General features: G+C 45.8%; 1 protein-coding gene across 1 annotated transcript in view; it reads left to right on the top strand.

Moving 5' to 3' along the window:
* The window catches only part of GUCY1A2 (guanylate cyclase 1 soluble subunit alpha 2), a 157,233-nt gene that overhangs the window by 16,089 nt on the left and 119,599 nt on the right, over window positions 1–21,545 (top strand). Inside the window, exons 2-4 of the mRNA XM_035114362.3 lie at window positions 3,877–3,938; window positions 14,416–14,537; window positions 18,506–19,224. Of these exons, the coding sequence (XP_034970253.1) occupies window positions 3,877–3,938; window positions 14,416–14,537; window positions 18,506–19,224 (903 nt within the window). The remainder of the gene's footprint in view (window positions 1–3,876; window positions 3,939–14,415; window positions 14,538–18,505; window positions 19,225–21,545) is intronic.

Genomic DNA, 21,545 nt, shown 5'->3' on the forward strand with positions numbered 1-21,545 from the left:
GCTCTGCTAGAAGTCACTTAGCTTCTCGCTGAGAAGTGAGGGGAGGATCTTATTAGGTTTAGATGGAAATTCTCCCACAAGAAGTAGTAGGACTCTGTCACGTGAGAAAGGACATGCTTCTAAGATGCTTCACTTCAGACAGGACAGCTCTATATTCCACGAAACCTCACAGAAAATATTTTTCTCCTGGCTTTCTGTTTTCCTGTAACTGCAGGTATCTGTGAATAGGAATCGGATGATGAAAGTGATATAAATGAAGATAAATTTAATGAATAATAATAACAATAACAAAAAGATAAGGATGTAGGTAGGTTAAGAGCACTTGACGCCGGTGAATAACGCAAAGCAAAACAAATGCTTTAAAAAAAGAGACAGGTTACTGTTTGCGTAATTTAATTGTGTGTTGTCTTTATACAGTTGCCAGTTTTTCTTTGTTAAATTTTAATTGTGCAAAATCTGGCAACTGGTCAAATTGACCTCAGGTTTCAAGATAAAAGTCAATGGAGAAAGAGTTTAATTCTTGGGAAATGAACACTGTGTTCTTCTTTCATCCCTTTCTTCTCAGCAAAAATTTGTGCTGTGGAGCTCTTAAATCCCCACCCCAAGCAGCATCTGAAGAGAATTTCTGCTCCATCAGGTCCTTAGGTTTTAAACACCTGCTTCTCCAAATGGGAGGAAGCTGCTTCCTTATGTGTGGTCTCATTTAGATAGAGCTGCTGTTGATTTTTTATTTTATTTTATTTTGCTAGAGCATATCGGATTCTTTTTAAATGCTTTCCTGAGAGAGTAAAATTTAACTCCTGCTGAGGGTAGATGTAATTGCCAACTTGATTTTTTTTTTTAAAAAAACCACAATAATCCCAAACTTGTTCAAAGGCTTAACCCTCTTTCCCTTCTTTGTTTTTCAAGTCGATGCTGAGCTGCACATCTAAATGCAAAAGGGCAGGTAAATTGCTAGCTCCTGCTATTAGAAGAAGGCTCCTAAAAGTTGTTCATTCTACTTACGGCTGATATTGGACATTGTATGGATCTTTCATTTTTGCTGCCGTTGCAGCAAGAATAATTGAGCTGTGATTTATCACAGTTTTTATTAAATTGACTTGGCATGATGGCCTTCCTTTTCTTGCATATTGACAGAACAGGGGAAAGATGACTGAACTCAGCATTCAAGACATAAAATACAGCTGAAGTTCAAGGTCCCTCATCGAAGTACACATAATTAAAAGCAATTTATATTCACCTCTGCAATTTGGAGTCCATGCAGGGATCATTATCGCCAACCTGATTTTCTTAATGTGTGTTTTAAAGTCACATTTATCAAAATTAAGTAATATGTGAGTAATCTTCCCTGTTTTGTTTTTGCAATAAAATAGCAACCATTTTATCCACGCATTTGCAGGCTCAAACACACACATCAGATGTGCCAGGCGAAATTAAAGTGCCTTCAGACTGTCACTATTTTGAAGGAGGGATTCAAGCACATGCCTGGAAATTTAGATTTGCACAATTAAAGTAGGTTAAAGTGGTCTGTCACTCTAGCTCAACAAATCCACTTGAAAAAAAGGATGGGACTTTTTGCAATTTGGAAAGTGACAGGGAAATGCATTGAAAAGTGTGGGATGTAAGAAAGGCATGTAAATGGGGGACATAGAAACATCCTGCAAACAAATCCAGATGCATGCCAAATGTATGATCACAGTCATATAAGAACTCCTACAGGTATTGCAGTGAGGAGGAGACAGTACCTGGTGGTAACCCTGGCTCCCTCGGCTGCCATGACTCAGGGAAGCATTGATGGGGAGAGATGAAGGCAGAAGGGAGGAGGAATGAAACAGAGAGAGATGCAGACAGAAGAACAAGGCTGGGATGGTTCTGCAAGTGACACTTGGGTGATTGGCTCCAGCAATGGCAGAAAGCAGGAGACTGCTTCTGGTGAAAGATGCAGGCAGAAGCTACAGATCCATTCCAGCCTTTTGCTTCTGCCTGTGTCTGAAGAACTTTCCCACTGTCTCATGGTTATGTTTTCCTTCTTGTTTTTTAGTGCTGTTTCTTTATTGCTTTTGCGTTTCTTTGTAGTTTTATGCTGGTTTTACAGTCGTTTTTCTGCTGGTGCAACTTTCGTATTGCTTGTTCTACTTGATAATACAGTGGTACCTCAGTTTACGAACTTAATCCGTTCCAGAAGTCCGTTCTTATACCGAAACCATTCTTAAACCGAGGCACACTTTCCCTAATTAGGCCTCCTGACACTGGTGCCCTTCCACCGTTTGGTTTCCGTTCTTAGACCGAGGTAAAGTTCGCAAACCAGGACACTACTTTCGGTTCTGCAAAGTTCGCAAACCAAATCGTTCATAAACAGGACTGTTCTCAAACTGAGGTACCACTGTATTTGTTTTCTGTTGATTTTTAAATTGTGATGACATTGCAAGTTGGGTGGCATATAGACCTTATGCATACAAGACTTTAAATCCCTATCCACCTTCTCGGGTGATGAGATCAGCAAAGCGGGCCCTCTTGGGAGCCAGTGTGGTGTAGTGGTTAAGAGCAGTAGACTCGTAATCTGGGGAACCGGGTTCGCTTCCCTGCTCCTCCACATGCGGTTGCTGGGTGACCTTGAGCTAGTCACACTTCTCTGAAGTCTCTCAGCCTCACTCATCTCACAGAGTGTTTGTTGTGGGGAGGAAGGGAAAGGAGAATGTTAGCCGCTTTGAGACTCCTTTGGGTAGTGATAAAGCAGGATATCAAATCCAAACTCTTCTTCTTGGTAGTTCCCCGCTCAAAGTGCAGGGAATAGCGGCCCATGAGAGGGCTTTCCCTGTGACTGGCTCCACAGAGCTGGGTCTATCATATTCAGTGTACAGCTCTCACCATAAGCTGATGATACACCTTTTAAAGTTGGCATTTGAGGTATTTTGTTTTGTGGTCCTCACATTTGTACTGTTTTGAACCCTTATGATTTTTTTTAATGTAATTGTAGCAGTTGGTTTTCAGAATTGTTTATTGCATTTTTCTAACCTGCGCTGGGATCTTACAGTGAAGGGCGGGTAAGAAATACAGTCGTACCTTGGTAGTCGAACGCCTTAGTTGTTGAACAAATCGGCTCCCGAACGTCGCAAACCTAGAAGTGAGTGTTCTGGTTTGTGAACGTTTTTTGGAAGCCAAACATCCGACGTGGCTTCCGATCAGCTGCTGGAAGCTATCATGTGGCGTACTGCTCGTGAGTGAACCATGCTCACTTTTCTCCTCGCCAGGAGAAAACATACCATAATCCCTGCCTTAGTATTACGTTTGAACGCTATGTCTCTGCCATGATCAAGAATAAATTTGGTTTGCAAGATTATGGTTTGTTGTACATGAAACAAACCATGATCTCTGGTTAAGATGTAACACTAAGCCAGAGGAGTGTGTGTTTATTGCTCTCGGCATGAGTGGAGAGGAGCGAAGTGTGTATGAGTCCGTAGTGTATGGTAAGCTATGGTTTATGATGCGCTGTGACTTGTGAATGGGGCCCATTGTGTTTTCTGCTTGCTGCCTTTTGTATTAAGCAGCGCTGGCTAAAGAAACCACTGCTGATTTAATGGAGGACTAAAATATCAGGGAAGAGCCTTGAAATATTGATGTGTTTGTAGAACAAAAACAGCTTGCTACTTCTGGGCTGCTTCCTTCCCGTTTCTCTGGGGGAAGCACAACAGATGTGTGAGGAGAGAGAGAAAAAGTGTAATTGGAAAAAAACAACATACCATACATTAGATTAAGTGATAAAATCAGTAGTCACCTCCAGACATCGTGCTGAGCGCTAGGCTGGCTGACGAGCTGCTGATAAGCTTTTTTTAAAATAAAAACAACAACACCATTCTTTCTTTGTTTATTCTATAGCCTCAGACCATAAGGCAGACTCTCCAGAGGACACTGCAGCATTACGAGCATCAAGTTATTGGGTAAGTAGAGCTCATTTCTCAAAAAACGGATAGATAGATGGTGGTGACAATGAGAAGCAATTGACATTATGATTCTACGATGTTTGCTAACACGAACACCTCATGGGCGTATAGGAAGTTGCCCTTACTCGGAGACCTCGGGGATTGAACCTGGGACCTTCGCCATACAAAGCAGACGCTTTGCCACTGAGCTGTGGCCCTTCCCCAGGTGTATTCTTTACTGCTAGCTTGTTACGCCAATTCTCAAATGGCTGTGGTGCTGCTGTTCATATAATTTGGATGCCCACAACTGCTCAGCTTACGCTAGCTTTTTCTTCTTCTCAGTGCAGAAAGTTTATTTGTTGTAAGCTGCTGATGCAGTTTTGTCCACAGCCATGGAATTTCTCTTAGGGATCATTCACCCTTCTCTTTGTCCCGTGATTTCTAAGGAATGGGTGCGAGAGGTGGGTTGTTGTTGTTTTTTTTTGTCCCACCCCTTTCCCCGGAGAAACCCGCTGCCTACCGCTGAATCACCACAAACATTAACTGGCAGAAAACCCTATTGACGTTAGATTCAGTAAACAGCGGGTTTCCCCAGAGAAAGCAGTTCCTAGAAATCACGGGGCAAACAGACGTGTGGATGAGCCCTTAGTGTGGGATGCATTGTAAGAAAGAAACGGAATGGGATTTAAGACTCAACTAGGGGTGAATTTGGATTCCCTCAGGAATATGTGGAACTAGATTTTTTTTTCTAGAAAAACCTCCCTTTTTCTCTTATAATGGTGACGGCGCCCACCTTGAGAGGTGCCGGAACTGAGTTCCGGTGAGTTCCAGCCAAAAAAAGAAAAGAAAAAAAGCCCTTTGTGGCACTACCTCCCGGTTTTGGGAGAAGTAGCTCAGCTTATTTCAGAAGTCAGGGAAAGCTTTGTACTACTGGCTCAAAGAAATGCTGTGTGCGCACTCAACAGCATGGGAAGGGAAAGGTCTGGATTGAGCTCTTAGGGTTTTTTTAACATTTAGGTTTTTTTTATAATTTTGGGACTATTTTATGGAGAAACTGTATGCGGCTTGTGAATTTTATTGTACTGTAATGTTTTGTTTTAAATGCTAATGTTGCGCACTTCTTGGAGTATTTGCAGAAGTGATCAATAAAGAAATCAGCACCAAATAACATAACTAATTCTGGGGACAGGATTAACTTTATTTGTTTTTAAAAAGGAAAAGGTAGTTGGATTCCACACACACACACACACACACACACCAGGTTCAGGATTCTATTTTTTTTTTTAACAGAGTGTAAATACAGTCCTATGACCTTTCTGTAGAATGAATCATGTAATGGTTTATTTATAAACAGTTCAGATATATTTGTCTTGTGGAAGTGATTTCAGACCTCGGCCAGACTGCCTTTCTATTGTGCTAAATGTAAGACTACATCACCTAGTTCTTGCCAGAGAGAGTGTGCTATTCCAGTTAATGCTTTACATACGTGAGACACTGTGTTGTTAGAAAGGAAAGGAAAATGGCGTTGATAGCCAAAAAAGCAAAGCGGAGTGGTGTTGTAGCAATACAATAAACTCTGTTTATGATAATATTTTTTCTTTGGAAAAGATCTTTCTTGTCCAGCATTCTGTTTCCACAGTGGCCAACTGTGAACGCTTCTGGAAAGTCCACAAACGGGACCACAGCACTCTCCTGTTTGTGTTTCCCAGTACTGCTTCTGATACTGGGATGCATGAGCTGGCCGAGTTAGCACGATGCAGATGGATGATTTGCCGGGGAACTGGGGAAAGGTCTCTAGTGAGATGGGGAGGTCTTTGCCAGACTTGGGGGTGCCTGATAATTAGGATCCTGGGGTAGGGCCCCATAGCCTGCGTTCTCACCTCACCCTTGTCTATGGTGAGAGCCACAAGCCCCTCCTCCCTCTTCAGACCCGCTCCACAGTACGGCTGGGTGGTATACCAATATATCGTCCAAAACCAGTTTGAAGTCCACATCGCGATACTGGTTTCATAATTTTTGACCTGGCAATATATCATGATGCGTGCTATGCAGAAATCACAATGTGGGGGAAACCGTGAAGCCCAAATTTCTCTCTCTAGATGCAGTCCCTCTTAACTCTGCTGGGTCAGCGCTCCCCAGCTCATGCAAGGGGGCAACGAATAGCAAGAGCATGGCACTGGCAAAAATCATGATGCGGGGGGAAACTGCGAAGCCAGCCTTTACATAGCTCCATCCTGATTTCAGACATTGTGGTGTATTGAATTATATTGTGATGTTTAGCTGGTAGTTCGGTATAGAGCAATGTTGAAAACCAGATACCACCCAGCCCTACCCCACAGTGCCTTTTGCATTGCCCACCTTGGAGTCATCAGGAGCTGGATCCGTCTAGTCCAGTAGGAAGGATGCTGTTTCCCTCATGTCCTTTCTTCCAGGCTTCTCATCGATCTGGTTGGCCACTGGGAGAACAGGATGCTGGACTAAGAGGGGCCGTTGTTCTTACACAGAGCAGATCTGGGGAGAGCGTGAGGGCATACGGAGAGAAGAGAGGGGGGAAGTTCTGTTGCGCAAATGGAAATTCTTTGGCTAGTGGATCTGTTTTGTTGGCTAACGGTCCCATGTGTCTGGATACACTTGCTGAAATAGGAAGGTTTTCAGCCAGCCTCTAAAGAAGCACAGCAAAGGCAATTGCCTCATGCCATGAGATGTGGAGTTCCAGCGCACACCAAAAGAGTGACTCCTCGCGAATGAGGAGCATTAATATTGTGTGGCTGTAAGCAACAGCAATGGCTAGCACACAGTCTGTGTGTAAATAGTGAGTTTTATTCCAAATAGACAAAACAAAGGCAAGTAACCACAAGAAAGACTGCAACTTCCTGCTCAAGACCACTAGTTAATCAGATGATGACTCATCTAGCTCTCTAGCGTGAGTCCACCTCCTTTTATTCCTACGCTCGAACAACGCCCTCTGCCTCTCTCTCTGTAATTGCCATTTCCTCTTATCCTGTAACCCTCCCCTCCTACGTTCCTGTAACTTTAAAGAACTAGGAACAGACTCGGACAAACTCTCTTCTGAGGTTTGAGTTATTTCTGCCATTTGCTCACCCCTCCCAGCCAGTTCCTTTATCAAAGCAAGCCTCCCTTCCAGTTCCGGGCTATCAGCCAAGTCCGACAGCTGAGCCTCATTAGTTATCGGCTCTAACCTAACATCATCCCCCCCTCTAGGGGCCTCCTCTCCTTCCTCCCGCCTCCGCACTTCCTTACTTGGGGCGTTATGAGATACCTCCCACCATTCTCCCTCTTCACTTCCCCAATAACTGCAACCCGGTTGCGACTCTTCTACTTCTTCCTCCTCTTCAAACCCACCATTCACTTCAGCTTCCCAGTCTGCCTGTTCTGCCTGCTCCTCTACCCAACCCCGGGGTTTGGGTTTATTAGGGTACCTATGGTGAAACTCTCTCTGCAGCCTAGATGCATGTATATCACTCGCATTCACCCATGAGTTCTCCTCTGGTCCGTACCCTTTCCAAGCCACCAAATACTGTACCCCCCTGCCCCTTCTACGAGAGTCCAATAGCTGAACCACTTCATATTCCGGTTCACCCTCCACCCAGATGGGCAAAGGTGGTGGCTCCTTCCTCTTCTGATACCGGTGTCTTGGCGTTACTGGCGATAAGAGTGACCGATGGAACACCGGATACATCTTCATTGAAGTCGGTAAACGTAACTTATATGAAACAGGATTTATTTGTTCCAACACTTCGAATGGCCCTACCCGTTGCGGCAGTAACTTCTTACAACGTCCCTTGCTCGGCCAATCTTTAGTGGATAGCCAAACTTGGTCCCCTACCCTTATCTCCTTGCCCACTTGCCGGTGTTTATCAGCTTCTGCCTTATACAGAGCCTTCGCTTTTTCTAGCTGTTCTCGCAGAATACTGTGCAACGCTTCCATTTCTTCTGCGAACTGTTCAGCTGCAGGCACTGCCAGTCCATCTCCCTGACCTGGAAACACCCGTGGATGTCGCCCATGGCAGGCAAAAAATGGCGTCTGCTGTGTAGAAGCATGCACAGCATTATTATAAGCAAACTCAGCCAACGCTAGTTTCCCAACCCAGTCATCCTGTTGATAATTCACGTAACAACGTAGGTACTGTTGCAACGTCGCGTTCGTCCGTTCGGCCTCTCCGTTTGTCTGAGGATGCCGAGCCGATGAGAGGCACACCTCCACCTTCAGCAATTGCATCAGTCTCCTCCAAAACTGGGAGGTAAACTGCGTTCCCCTATCAGACACAATCTTCTGCGGCAATCCATGCAATTTGAACACATGTTCTATGAAGAGTTGCGCGGTCTCCTGTGCCGACGGTAATTTCTTGCAAGGAACAAAGTGTGCCATCTTGGAGAACAGATCTACTACCACCCAAACCACTGTCTGTTTCTGCGACTCGGGCAAATCAGTGATAAAGTCCATAGCAATGCCTTCCCACGGTGCTTGTGGTGTGGGCAGTGGTTGAAGTAGCCCGGCTGGTGTTTCGCGAGGTCTTTTGGACCGTTGGCACACTTCACATGCCCGGACATACTCCTTGACCTCCTCCTGCATCCGTGGCCACCAAAAATCCCTTGATACCAGACGTTCCGTCTTCCACTGCCCAAAATGTCCTGCTGTTGGACTGTCATGGCATTGTCTCAGCACCCTCGCACGAAGCTCTCCCTCTGGCACATAGAGAGCTTCCCCCTTGTACAGCAGCCCTCCTCTCTCAGTAAACTCCTTCCCTTGGACTTCCCCCTTACGTATTGCCTTCCTCTTCTCTTGAGCGAACCCATCCTTCTGCGTTTGTTGGAGAAAGTCTGACCGTTCTAATGCCGTCATTGTTGCTAGCTGCAGTTGTTCGGGGCTCAGGATCAATCTCCGTTCTAACCCGGTCTCTATTTCGGAATACTCCGGTTTTCGGGACAATGCGTCCGCCCGCTGGTTCTGAGCACTAGACACATACTTAATCCGGAAATTGAACCTGGCAAAGAATTGCGCCCACCTAATCTGTCGTTGGTTCAATTGACGAGCCGTCTGCCAGTACTCTAGGTTTTTATGATCAGTGCGTACCTCCACCTGATGCTGCGCCCCTTCCAAGAAATGCCGCCAAGTTTGTAGAGCATCCTTTATTGCCAACAACTCTCTCTCCCATATAGTATAATTTTGTTCTGACGAGTTTAATTTCCTTGAGTGAAAGGCACATGGTCTCAGTTCCCCTTTGTCATCTTCCTGGAGAAGCACCGCCCCAATGGCTTTGTCCGAAGCATCGGTTTCCACGACCATCGGCTTGTACGGGTCTGGATGAGCCAAGTATCTTTCCTCCACAAACAAGTTCTTAAGTCTCTCAAACGCCCTTTGGGCTTCCTCAGTCCATTTAAACGCCTTTTTGCCTTTCAAACAATCTGTTATCGGTGCTGTAAGGCCTGAGTACCTTGGTATAAACTTCCGATAGTAATTGGCAAACCCCAAGAATCTTTGTACATCTTTTCGAGTCTTGGGTCTTTGCCATGACACTACTGCCTGAACCTTTGCTGGATCCATGTGCACCCCCTCTGGGGTGATTCTATAGCCTAAGAACTCCACTTCTGTTACGTGAAAGTGGCATTTCTCCAACTTAGCGTACAATCGATGTTCTCTTAGACGCTCTAACACTTCCTTCACATGTTGTACGTGTTCTTCCAGACTCTCCGAGTAGATTAATAGGTCATCTAAATAAGCAAGGACCGAACGATCCAACAAGTCGGACAACACGTAATTAATAAATGCCTGAAAGGTGGCCGTGCCCGACTGTAGTCCAAACGGCATGACAAGATATTCAAATGTGCCGTACCTGGTGTTAAAGGCCGTCTTCCATTCATCTCCCTCTCTTACTCGTATCAAATTATATGCCCCCCTCAAGTCCAGTTTTGTAAAAATTTTAGCCGACCGTAATCTTTCCAGCAAATCCCCAATTCGTGGCAACGGGTAACGACTGGGAATCATGCGCTGGTTGATCTTCCTGTAATCAACTACAAGTCTTTTCTCAGAAGTGTTCTTCTTATCCACAAAGAAAATTGGAGCTCCTCCCGGAGTCTTGGTAGGCCGTATGAAACCCCGTTCCAAATTTTTTCGCAGGAACTCCCTCAGTTCTGCCAACTCCACTTCTGACATAGCGTAGATACGGCTGGCGGGTATCTCAGCCCCTGGCACCAGATCTATTTTGCAATCGTACTGGCGATGCGGTGGTAACCGATCTGCCTCCTTCTCGCAGAATACGTCTCTAAAAGACTTATACTGTGGGGGTATTTGTCTCTCTTCCCCAGTGAGCGGACCACAGTCTGGCGTACCATTGGCCTCACCATTCTTCTCCGCCCTGATTCCCAAACAATGTAGTCGGCAATACACTGACGAAAAGGTCATCGATCTCTGGCCCCAGGAGATCATCGGATCATGACGGGATAGCCAACTCATCCCCAAAACCACGGGGTAGGAGTTCAACCTGGTGATATGGAATGCAATGACCTCTCGGTGTCCCGGCAGTTCTAGACCAATTGGCATTGTGGCCTCTGACACACAGCCAGACAGCAACACTCTACCATCAATTGTTCTAACTTCTAAAGGTTCTTCCAATGACTGTGTCTCTATTCCCAACCTGCTCACCAAGTCCATGTCTATAAAATCAGTCGAGGCTCCAGAATCAATAAGAACTTCCACACGCTCGCCCCTTCCATCTGGGAGTCGTAGCATTGCGAATGCTGTAATTACTGGTAAGATCGGTCCAGGTGGAAGCCCTTTGGGTCTCTTTTCCCCCAACCCGAGGCCTCCAGAACGGGCTGGGTCATCTCGTTTCCCGACTGCTCCACTATGCCCTCTCCAGGTGTTGTTACATTTGTGCCAGACAGCGCACCTCGGTTTCTTCCTACAGTACACTGACGAGCCATGTGATTGGGGGAGCCGCAGATAAGGCACAACCGATCTCTCCACCTTCTCTCTCTCTCAGCGTGTGTAATACTAGGTGTTGTACCCCTTCTGATAGAACTACGTTGCATGGGTGCTTCTTCCTCCACCCTTCGTGAATCCGGCAGCTCTAAGGGCACAAATGTCCTGCGGCTCTCTGACCTTCCTTGGCCCCTACGCAACCTGTCCAGCGATTGGAACCTCAGGTCTAGTTGCAAGGCGACTTGTGCCACCTCTTCCAAGGTCTTCAACCCAGGATTTTTTGCCAACTCCACCCGAATCTCTTCACTGAGTCCCGCCTTAAACAATCCAACCAAGGCCTTTCCTTCCCAGCCTAGTTGTCTAGCAAGTCTCACAAAAGAGGACCAGAACTGTGCTACAGTTCCCTTTCCTTGCTTAAGGCTCAAGAACTCCTGTTCCCACTCTGCTTCTTGTGCAGGATTCCTGAACATGCTATCCAGAAGCTTCAAGAAGGCTGATAAGTTGGTGAGCACTCGGTCATTAGACATTAGGTAAGGGGCAATACACTGCCGCGCCTTCCCTTCCAAAAGCCCCACCACCAGGGCCACTCTGGCATCATCATCTCTGTATTCTTCTCCCTTAAGCCTTAAATAATACAAGCAGGAAGCCCGAAATGAATCATACTCTGCACCGCTCCCACTAAAACGTGGGGGAAGGGGAACAAAATTCTTTGCCACTTGCCTGCCAGATAAGTCAGAGAGTTGTCTTGCTTGTTCTGAGGTCACTCCTTCCAGCCGTGCTAATCTTGCCTTCAACTCTTGGTTCTCTGCCCAGAGAGCTTCAGTATTATCTTCTAACTTCATCTCCATTGCTGTTGCGCCGACTGATAAATCCCCAGCCGGTTGCTGCTTCCCCTTTTCTTCCATTCTTGCTTAAATCCACATGCTTCCCCTTCAGCAGCAAGTTAGATGAGTCATGCTGTAAGCAACAGCAATGGCTAGCACACAGTCTGTGTGTAAATAGTGAGTTTTATTCCAAATAGACAAAACAAAGGCAAGTAACCACAAGAAAGACTGCAACTTCCTGCTCAAGACCACTAGTTAATCAGATGATGACTCATCTAGCTCTCTAGCGTGAGTCCACCTCCTTTTATTCCTACGCTCGAACAACGCCCTCTGCCTCTCTCTCTGTAATTGCCATTTCCTCTTATCCTGTAACCCTCCCCTCCTACGTTCCTGTAACTTTAAAGAACTAGGAACAGACTCGGACAAACTCTCTTCTGAGGTTTGAGTTATTTCTGCCATTTGCTCACCCCTCCCAGCCAGTTCCTTTATCAAAGCAAGCCTCCCTTCCAGTTCCGGGCTATCAGCCAAGTCCGACAGCTGAGCCTCATTAGTTATCGGCTCTAACCTAACATCGGCGCCTGTAAAATGGCAAGTGTCGCAGGTCAGATCAGAGGAAGACACCTGCCTTCTTTGTCTTGCCCTCTAAGCTGAATGTTATTCCCAGGGGCCTGAAGTACACATTGTTGATGCAATTGTACCAAATCCATGGGATGCTAGAGCAATTGCTGAGCGTATATCACCTTAGAATCATAGAATTGTAGAGTTGGAAGGGACCCTGAGGGTCATCTAGTCCAACCCCCTACAATGCAGGAATATGCAGCTGTCCCATGCGGGGAATTGAACCTGCAACTTTGGCATTATCAGTGCCATGCTCTAACTAACTGAGCTATCCAGGCTTGACTGCCTTTACAATAAGACTGGCAAGCCCATAAAAGTCGATCATTTGCACCAATATTTAGAAACACAACTCCGCCCCCCCCTCGGGTTTAAAAATGGACCCAAGTAGCAGCACCAGATTATATATGCTCCAGAGATTTACCCAGTTTATCCCTTAACAACCCTGAGTAATTGCCTATGCCTTGTTTATATTGGCCACTATACCTTTACTATATAGTTTGGATGAGGCCTCTGCCAAGATGGGTTAAGCAGCAGTGACGAGTGGCAAATGCCAACTGCTGCCTTGGGCTCTTATGTAATTACCCAGGTGCCCTGGCAGCTTTGGGATGCTGTACAAGTCGGATCAGGTGTACTCATAGGTGCAAAAAATGCACCCCAGGCTTCTGAAACTCTCTACGCTTTAGGGATTTGCCCTTGTGCATCCCACAGCCTCTTTTGTCAAGCTAGGCTGCAGTGCTGTCCTCGGTGTTAATAATGCTTGTGTGTCTGGAGAACCCCTCGGGGGGGGGGGGGGAGAGAGAGAGAGAGAGAGAGAGAGAGAGCGCTATTGCTTGGGGAGTCGTTTGTGCATCCTTACTCATACCTCGATGCAGGATATAGAACAGATGTGGGAGAAAGGGAGTGGAAACCTTCTGGCAAAAGAGCTGCTCTTCTTTTAAAGCTTGTGTTCCTAAGACTCGAGGCTGTGCTGCCTGCAGAACTCCACCCCTTTTTCTCTCCCCTTCCCAAACCATTTGTTGTTGTTTTTTTCCACAAGCGTGCTTGCTCCTGACTGTAGGTGATTCAATCTAATAGCAGGTTCAGGGGTGTGTGTGTCAAATTTGGAGCAAAACAGGGCCATTCAAAATGAAGGTTCCATAGGCATGCAAAATTCTGTAAGCTTGTAAATTAAAAGATACTGTATATGCTTTTCTGAAAACCCCCAAAACTGTCTGTCATGAACCTTTTGCTTACAGAATGCTGGTAGCAATTGAGCGTTTGGAGGGAGGGAGAGAGAGAATACAAAGGTCTAAAGAAACCAGGTCAGGTAAATTGTGGGAGATTATTGATTAAATTTACAGTTGAGAACAGGGGAGGGAGAAGCCTAAAAAGTGGGAGAGTAAGGTTGGGGGGAGGATGTGTGCTGTGAGCTTTAAGAACCTCCGTCATGCACACTCATCCCACAGTCATGTTTCAAGAAGAGGGACGTGAAAACGCATTTTCTCCACTCTCCAGAACTGCATGTCTCCTCCAGTCATCCCCACCATATAGGGCTCATGTTTGGAGCTGGAAGCCTCCTAGTGCTGTATCGCCTAGCAAGGGGAGGTCATGGGGAGCGGTCCCTCCTCCTCAAACTCCTCCAAGAGGTCTGAACAGCACTCCCAAGATTACTGTTCCAGGTTGTTTGGAGTCCTCTTAGAGGACTGGATGCACTACAATGTTATGTTGCAGGTCCTGCTAGTCATTTATGAGATTTATATAGCCCCAGTATAGCCCCAGTATAGATCCTTGGGCAGTGGCTCTGAGAACTAATCATTTATTGCTACTTTCTGTTCCCAGTCCTTTAGCCAGTCGCCAATCAATAAGAGCACATTTCCTCTTATCCCTTGACTGCTAAGTTTACACATAGCCTTTGAGGAGGGATGTTTTGGAAGTCCAAAGTTCTTGGATTACCGGTACTCTCATCTGGCATGCTTTAATAACTCAAAATGTCGACGTGGCAGAACTTAACCTTTGCAGAAGCCATGCTGATTCTTCCTGAGAAGGCTTGTCCTTCTGTGCGTTCAGTCATTCTAGATGCCTAGTTTATTTTTGTTTTGTTTTCATGCACCAGTTTTGTGTTTCTTTCTAGTTACAGGGACGCTGAAAAGAACTTCCACAATCTCTCTAACCGGTGCTCCTATGCAGACCGCCCTGGCAACGACGAAACTGAAGATGTCTCAGGAATCCTCCAGTGTACAGCAAATATACTCGGTACTTGTGTACATTTGTGTCATTGGCAGAAGACATTTTTCTGAGTTTCCCTTCTTGATTTCTGAGCTTTCCCTTCCACGGAGGCCCAATATGCAGAGTTCAGCTTGGTAATGCTGAGGTTGCTTCCATGCAGCTATAATCATTGCCTTATAGTCCAACCTTATGTTCCCAACTGTTAATGGTTAGCAAGATGCCTCTCAGAATTGGGGCAGAAAAGCAGCCACCCTCCTCAGTCGTCATCTCCCCACTTTTCAAAGTATACCATCATATTTGACCCCACTAATAAAATCCCAAGCCTGATGTCCAAATATCCACTGGGTCCTGACCCCATTGGAGTAAGAGCCCTTGATTGGTAAAGGATGCTATCTGAGCATTCCCCACTATGCACACGGTGTACATGCCATGGCTTTGCAGAGAATGCAACAGCCTCAGCTTATGCTTTGGGGCTCTGCATTGCATTGCTGGATCAGGGCATAGCCTCCCACTCTTGTTTTCCTGCTGACAAGCTGCAAAGCCTTGGATAGATTATTTAGGATTTTTTGGGGATGCAATCTACTGCTTGTAAATGGTGTTGCTCATTGTCAAGAGGTTGTGGGTCAGATAATAGATGAGCTTATTTTAAAAACCTCCTTCAGATTCTTATACATGTGCTCGAAATGTTCTAGGGCTGGAAGAGTTTTGCTTCTCCTTGGTGAAATGTTCAGAGTTAGAAACTATGGGATTTTGCTACTGTGGGTGGTGGAAAGCTCACTCCCACTCCATCCTAACTGTGCTCTGTCAGTCCTTGTTGTCTGACTTCCATTCTGCATGATTAAAGGCCTTTTAAGTGGACCTCTCTCTAGTTCTGTAAGCAGGCATTCTTGCTTTTGCCTTCCAGGCACCCTGTTTCTGCGCTTCACTTTGAGTGTGGCCCCTTCTTCACCTTGGTGTCTCTTAGCCCGTTTCCTTCCTCTCCTTCCTCTTTTATTGTCCTCTCCAGTGACTAGACTTTTCTTCTCCCAAATTGCACAGTCTCTGCTCTCTAGATGCCACAGTGACCTCTAGAGGGCCACAGGTTCATCACCCCTGCTCTTCTGAGGGAGAAATTCCTGGCAGGTTGCTCATTTATTTAGTGCCTTTCCAGGAATTTGCAAGCAGCTAAAACATCTTTCCCCACCCCCTCCGCAATGGTGCTTTGCGATTCTCACACTTTAACATTATAGTGTGTCGAAAGCTGTGCAAGGGAATTCTCACTGTTTGCTAATATCTTTGCCTCTCGCATGCGTATTTTTAAGGGTGCGAATTTAACCACCAAATAGCTCCCTGCCCCAAGCCGTGTCTTGGAAAGACCCCTTGAAGCTTTCTATCACGTGTTTGTGCCTTAGGAGCTGGCCTGTTCTATTTCACAGGCCATGTTTTCGAATCCTGCCCATAGGTGTAGAACATTGTCACAGTGGTGGCTTGCTGGAAAAGATTAACTGGGCTGAGTCATGAGATTTATTGAAAAAAAGTATTGTGCAAAGGAACGGGTGCAGGGGGAAAGTGTCCAGCAACATTTCCACACATATAGATCTCTTTCTCCATAGCTTGTAGTTGGAGTCCATCCCATCCACAAGTCCTAGATTAGGAAACAGGGGTGGAGATGAGAAATATTTGATTACAAGGATATTAAGCTACTATGTTAAATTACAAAAAACCTATTTATTAATTAAATATATATCCTGCACTTCCTCCAAAAGTACCCCAGGGCAGCAGCACATGAATGAGAAAACAATAGAACCTCTAAAAACAATTCTAGTACAGGTTGCAGACTGAGATATAATTCCAGTGAGAGCCAGTGTGGTGTAGTGGTTAAGAGCGGTAGACTCCTAATCTGGGGAACCGGGTTCGCGTCTCCTCTCCTCCACATGCAGCTGCTGGGTGACCTTGGGCCAGTCACACTTCTTTGAAGTCTCTCAGCCCCACTCAGCTGACAGAGTGTTTGTTGTGGGGGAGGAAGGGAAAGGAGAATGTTAGCCGCTCTGAGACTCCTTCGCCATGGCTCAGAGGTAGATCATCCATCTTGCATGTAGAAGGCCCCAGGTGTAAGCTGTGGGAATCTGCACTTGCAAGGAAACTTATGCAATGCCTCCAGATTCCCAGAGGACAAAAAGAGAAAGAGAGAGAGACATTGTTAGCAGATTGGCGGATGTTCCTAATTTACGCAAATAAATCTACCAATGAAAGACCTGTGCCAATCACCTTTGAATGCAAGGCCGCATAATTGTGTGATTATGAAAGACTTGGTTAATGTAAATGCCCCCCCCCCAATTTCCTCCAAAATGAAGCGGTTCACGTTGTCGGTCCATTGAGTTCAGTACTGTCTACACTGATTGGCAGCAGCTCTCCAGGGTTTCAGACATGGAGTCTTTCTAAGGCCTATCTGGGATTGAACCTGAGACCTTCATGCAAAGGAAAGGCTTTAGCTCTGAGGCATTGAGGGCCGGTGCTGTTTGGCAGGTAGTTTAATTTTTTCCTGCCCCTGGATATCCTTGCTAAGTGAAAGGAAGGCTGGCATTAGCAGAGAGTGGGAGGGACGGTCTTCATAGAGACTGGGCCTTTGGAAACCCTTCTCAACATTCCTTGCCCTGTTAGGCAAGAGGCTGCCTGCAGAACACTTGCAAATGTCAAAGCCGTTGCTAGAAATATATTTTGTGGTTCCTAGGAAACTTCAGTTTCCCATGTTACCTTTCCCCTTCTTGCTGCTTCTGAGCTGTTCAGCCTAAGAGATAGCAGCGACCGGAGGGTCAACTGTTCAGGAGAGCCACTCCTCAGACTGCAAATGACAAGCAGTCATCTTAAAGCAGGCTGTCCTTATGCAGTCACCTTTTAAGGTAACAGCCTACCCAAGCCAGACAACATTTGGTGCACGTTGTCATTCCGTGGTCTCTTATTTGACAGTGTCAGCTCTTCCTATTCTGACATTTCCTTAATCATAAGCATGAGCTTCTGTGGCAAGAGCTTGAAAAGGCTGGATACATTTTTGTTTTAAATTATAGCTTGCTGGTACTGTCGTCTATCTAACCACTACCTTCCTGGCGTGTCTTTCAGGTAGGCAGTGCTTGAGGACAGTGTAGAAGCCGCTGTTCTCGGTTCTCTGAGCATTACAGGAGAAGGGTGGTGGGTAGGAGATTTCATCTCCTTCATTGGTCCTCTAGCAATTAGTATGTAACCATAGCTCAGTCTGAAGTCCACCTCACAGACATAGACAATAGAGCTGACCTCATCAAGTCTGGCCTCCTATGGAGTACTGCCTGACTTCCCAAATTGCTAACTTACAGTGCAATCCTAACCATGTCTACTCAGTCCTATTGAATTCAGTGGGGCACATATTCCCAGGTTAAGTGGGTTTAGGATTGTGGCTCTGGTAAAGAGAGAGAGATATGTGAAGGGTGTTGTGTCTGTGATAACAATCAGTTTACTTTCTGGTCCGGCCCAGCCCTGCCAATAGCAGGGTGAGTCAGTCGCCTTGTGTGACAGGAATTAGAGGGCACCAGTGCTAGCCTTCCTAGATCTCTGTGTGCCACAAATCTCTAGCTGTGTGTGCCACAGGCCTGCCATACACCTCTTAAACTAGCCTGTTTCTCTCCGGTGCATTGAAGTCATATTCAAATGCCAGTCCAGTCAGCTTCTGTACATGGAATGTGGGCAGGGCACCACCTCGTCCTTCACTTCAGGCAGAAAAACGTACTGGGGCCGGCCCTGTTTGTGGTTGGAGGGATAAGGAATTCAGGCTTTGGTCCTCTACCCCTTTCCATTCACAGAACCTACAAGGAACATAGTCGCTGACCAACCATTAAAACCATATTCTTCAATAGGTGGCCCATAGGTCTTATCACTCCTGCCAAACTTGGCTTAGTAGCCCCCCAAACTGGCCCACTTCCCTCCCCCCACGCCACTGCTGTGCAACAGTGGTCTCTTGCTGATATGTGCTATCTGTTGCTGTGCAGGCTTGAAGTTTGAAGAACTGCAGGAGAAATTTGGGGCCGAATTCTTCAACATCTGCTTTGACGAGAACGAGCGGGTCCTCCGGGCCGTGGGTGGCACCTTGCAAGATTTCTTCAATGGCTTTGATGCTTTGCTGGAGCACATCAGGACTTCGTTTGGAAGGCAGGCCACTTCAGAATCCCCTTCTTTCCTATGCAAAGAGCTCCCCGAAGGCAACCTGATGCTCCACTACTTCCACCCTCATCAGATTGTTGGTTTCGCCATGGTGGGTATGGTCAAGGCGGCGGCCAGGAAAATCTACCAGCTGGAAGTCGAAGTGGAGCAGATTGCAAACGACAAATTGTGCCCCGAGGACTCGAACCCGGGCAATTGCAGCTGCCTCACTTTCGTCATCAAAGAGCGTGAAAATGCAAACATCACAAAAGCACTTCCTCTAGGCTCTTCCCAGTCCCCCTCGGACCTGAGGATAAGCATCAGCAACTTCTGCCGCGCTTTCCCCTTCCACCTGATGTTTGATCCCAGCATGCTAGTGCTGCAGTTAGGGGAAGGGCTTCGGAAGCAGCTCAGATGCGATGCTCACAAGACGCTGAGGTTCCAAGACTGTTTCGAGATCGTTTCCCCAAAGATCGGCGCCACGTTTGAGCGAGTCCTCCTGAGGCTGTCGACACCCTTCGTGATCCGAACCAAACTTGAAGCGTCTGCCTCTGAAAATACAGACAAGGTAATAACGTTATGTTTAGCCTGCTTTTTTTAAAAAAAGGAGGTGTGTTGGCAGATCAAGGAGTCTTCTAGCAAGCACGATCTGTAAAACTGAGGGGGAAACAACATTTCATAAGGGCCAAATTAGACAAAACATTGGGGTGATGGGCACTGGTCTCTGCTTTACACTGCTGGAGTCATTTTACAGAGTGTTACTTCTCACCCCGTCCCCTCCTTCAGGTGCTTTACCTCACCTAAATAGTTTAAATATCAACAAATTAATTTTCACTGATGAAAGGTTTTTAATAAATTGCTTCGCTCAAGAGATCTTTTTAAATCCAAATGTATTTTTTCACCTTATGAAATCAACAGGTCTGACGCTAGCCAAGTCATTTAATATCATAACTCATAGCCTGGAGGTGTTGTTGTTGTTGTTGTTGTTGTTTTGTCCCATTTAAAATTCAAATGGAATGGCCTGAAGGTTATTGGATCATGAGGGACATCTGCCAGGTATAATTTCGGGGCTCTAATTCTTCCTTCATTCACAATCACTGAATGACGACGACGACAACAACAACAACAACAACAACAACAACAACAACAACAACACTTGGCTGGTGTCTGGAGCCTTTGTATAAAAATCCCAGATTCAAATTCCGGATGTTTTGCCCCTTCCTTCTCCCCGCCAATATTCCTCACGCTTAGTTGTCAAAACTTGTTTAGAGACTGATGGTTTCCAAAATGAATTATGTTGGCTAATTTGACAGCTGTCAGTGGCTGTAAATGAGAAAAGTGAAAGAATAGATGGCAACATGGCTTTTTTAAAAAATAAATAAATAAATCACCCAACACACTAATGGTTGTGCTTCATTGAACTTTAATAACATCTTGGATATCCACTTAGCATTTTTAATTAGGGATATGCAAAACTTTCCCTATTAATTCCAAGGATGCCGAACATTGCATGTTGCTTGGATTTACTTGGGAAAGCAGGTATGTGTTTTTCACAAGGGAACACGTTTTTTGAACGGTTCGTTTTCATGTTACTTTACATCCTAGCATGAGTGCCCATTTAAGAAAAACGTGGGAGAAAAATGCAATTAAAAGTTTCCCCATTCAAAGTAAGAACTGGCTTGCTTTCACTTATGTTCTGGTGTAATGTCAACTGCTTTCTTTGCTTATTGTCATTCCCTATTGATGTATTGCATGTCTTGCTCTTGAGAAACATGTCAGCTACTTCACAAAAGACATGCCTATTGCACACCCTTCTCTGTTGCTAGTAATTGGAAGCGGTTGTGAAGTATCGAGTGGTATCTGAAGAAGTGTGCATGCACACGAAAGCTCATGCCGAAATAAAAACTTAGTTGGTCTTTAAGGTGCTACTGAAGGAATTTTTAAATTTTGTTTTGACTCAGACCAACACGGCTACCTACCTGTATCGAGTGGAAAGTTATTGTTTCTTTGCAACTTTATAATTACTATTAAAAGGATCTACAATTACTATTAAAAGGAGTTCAGAAACTCTTCTTTATCTGCAGTACTTTTATGCAAATATGCAGTTACGGCTTCTGAATACAGAAATCACAAAATTTGTTCCATCCCTATTTTCATTTGGGTTTTTTTCCAGATACGTCAATAAAAACATTATTGTTATTTGCAGTTGTCACAGTGGCCGGAGTGGGCTACTTCAGAGTAACGACTCTACACAGCTCTGCATTTTATCTTTTATTGGTGCTGCGTATTTACAGTGCTGAAGGCAATGCTATTTACAAGGACACATCTTCTCAGCTTGAATCAGAACCTCCGAATGGTGTTTGGCGCGTTTTTCTCCAACATAACAACTTTGGTAGACCCATCCTCTTCCCTCTCCGCTTTCTGCGCAATTCCGGAGTTGGGGGGATGGGTCTCCCCCCCTTGCTTGCCCCTTCCTGTCCCACCTGGGACCCTGGCTCCGCTACCTTGTCTGAGCCTCGGACACGACTTCCTGCTTCCCCACTGGAATCGGAACTCTCCCTGCTTTCCCCTGCACTCGGGGATGGGCTTGAACTCAGGAGGGGAGGGACTTCGTGATATCCCCTGTCCCTCACAGCAGTCTTTTGTGATTAAATAGTGCATAATAACAACCTCAGATCGACGAGATTGATCTGTACTGTATTTTGTTGATCAACTTAGAACAGGCATCCCCAAACTGCGGCCCTCCAGATGTTTTGGCCTACATCCCCATGATCCCTAGCTAACAGGACCAGTGGTTGGGGAAGATGGGGAATGTAGTCCAAAACATCTGGAGGGCCGAAGTTTGGGGATGCCTGACTTAGAACCTGAGGACCCAAAAATGAAGTGAAA

Source organism: Zootoca vivipara, chromosome 4 (assembly GCF_965207765.1).
Source record: "Zootoca vivipara chromosome 4, rZooViv2.hap1.1, whole genome shotgun sequence".
Classification (NCBI taxonomy): domain Eukaryota; kingdom Metazoa; phylum Chordata; class Lepidosauria; order Squamata; family Lacertidae; genus Zootoca; species Zootoca vivipara.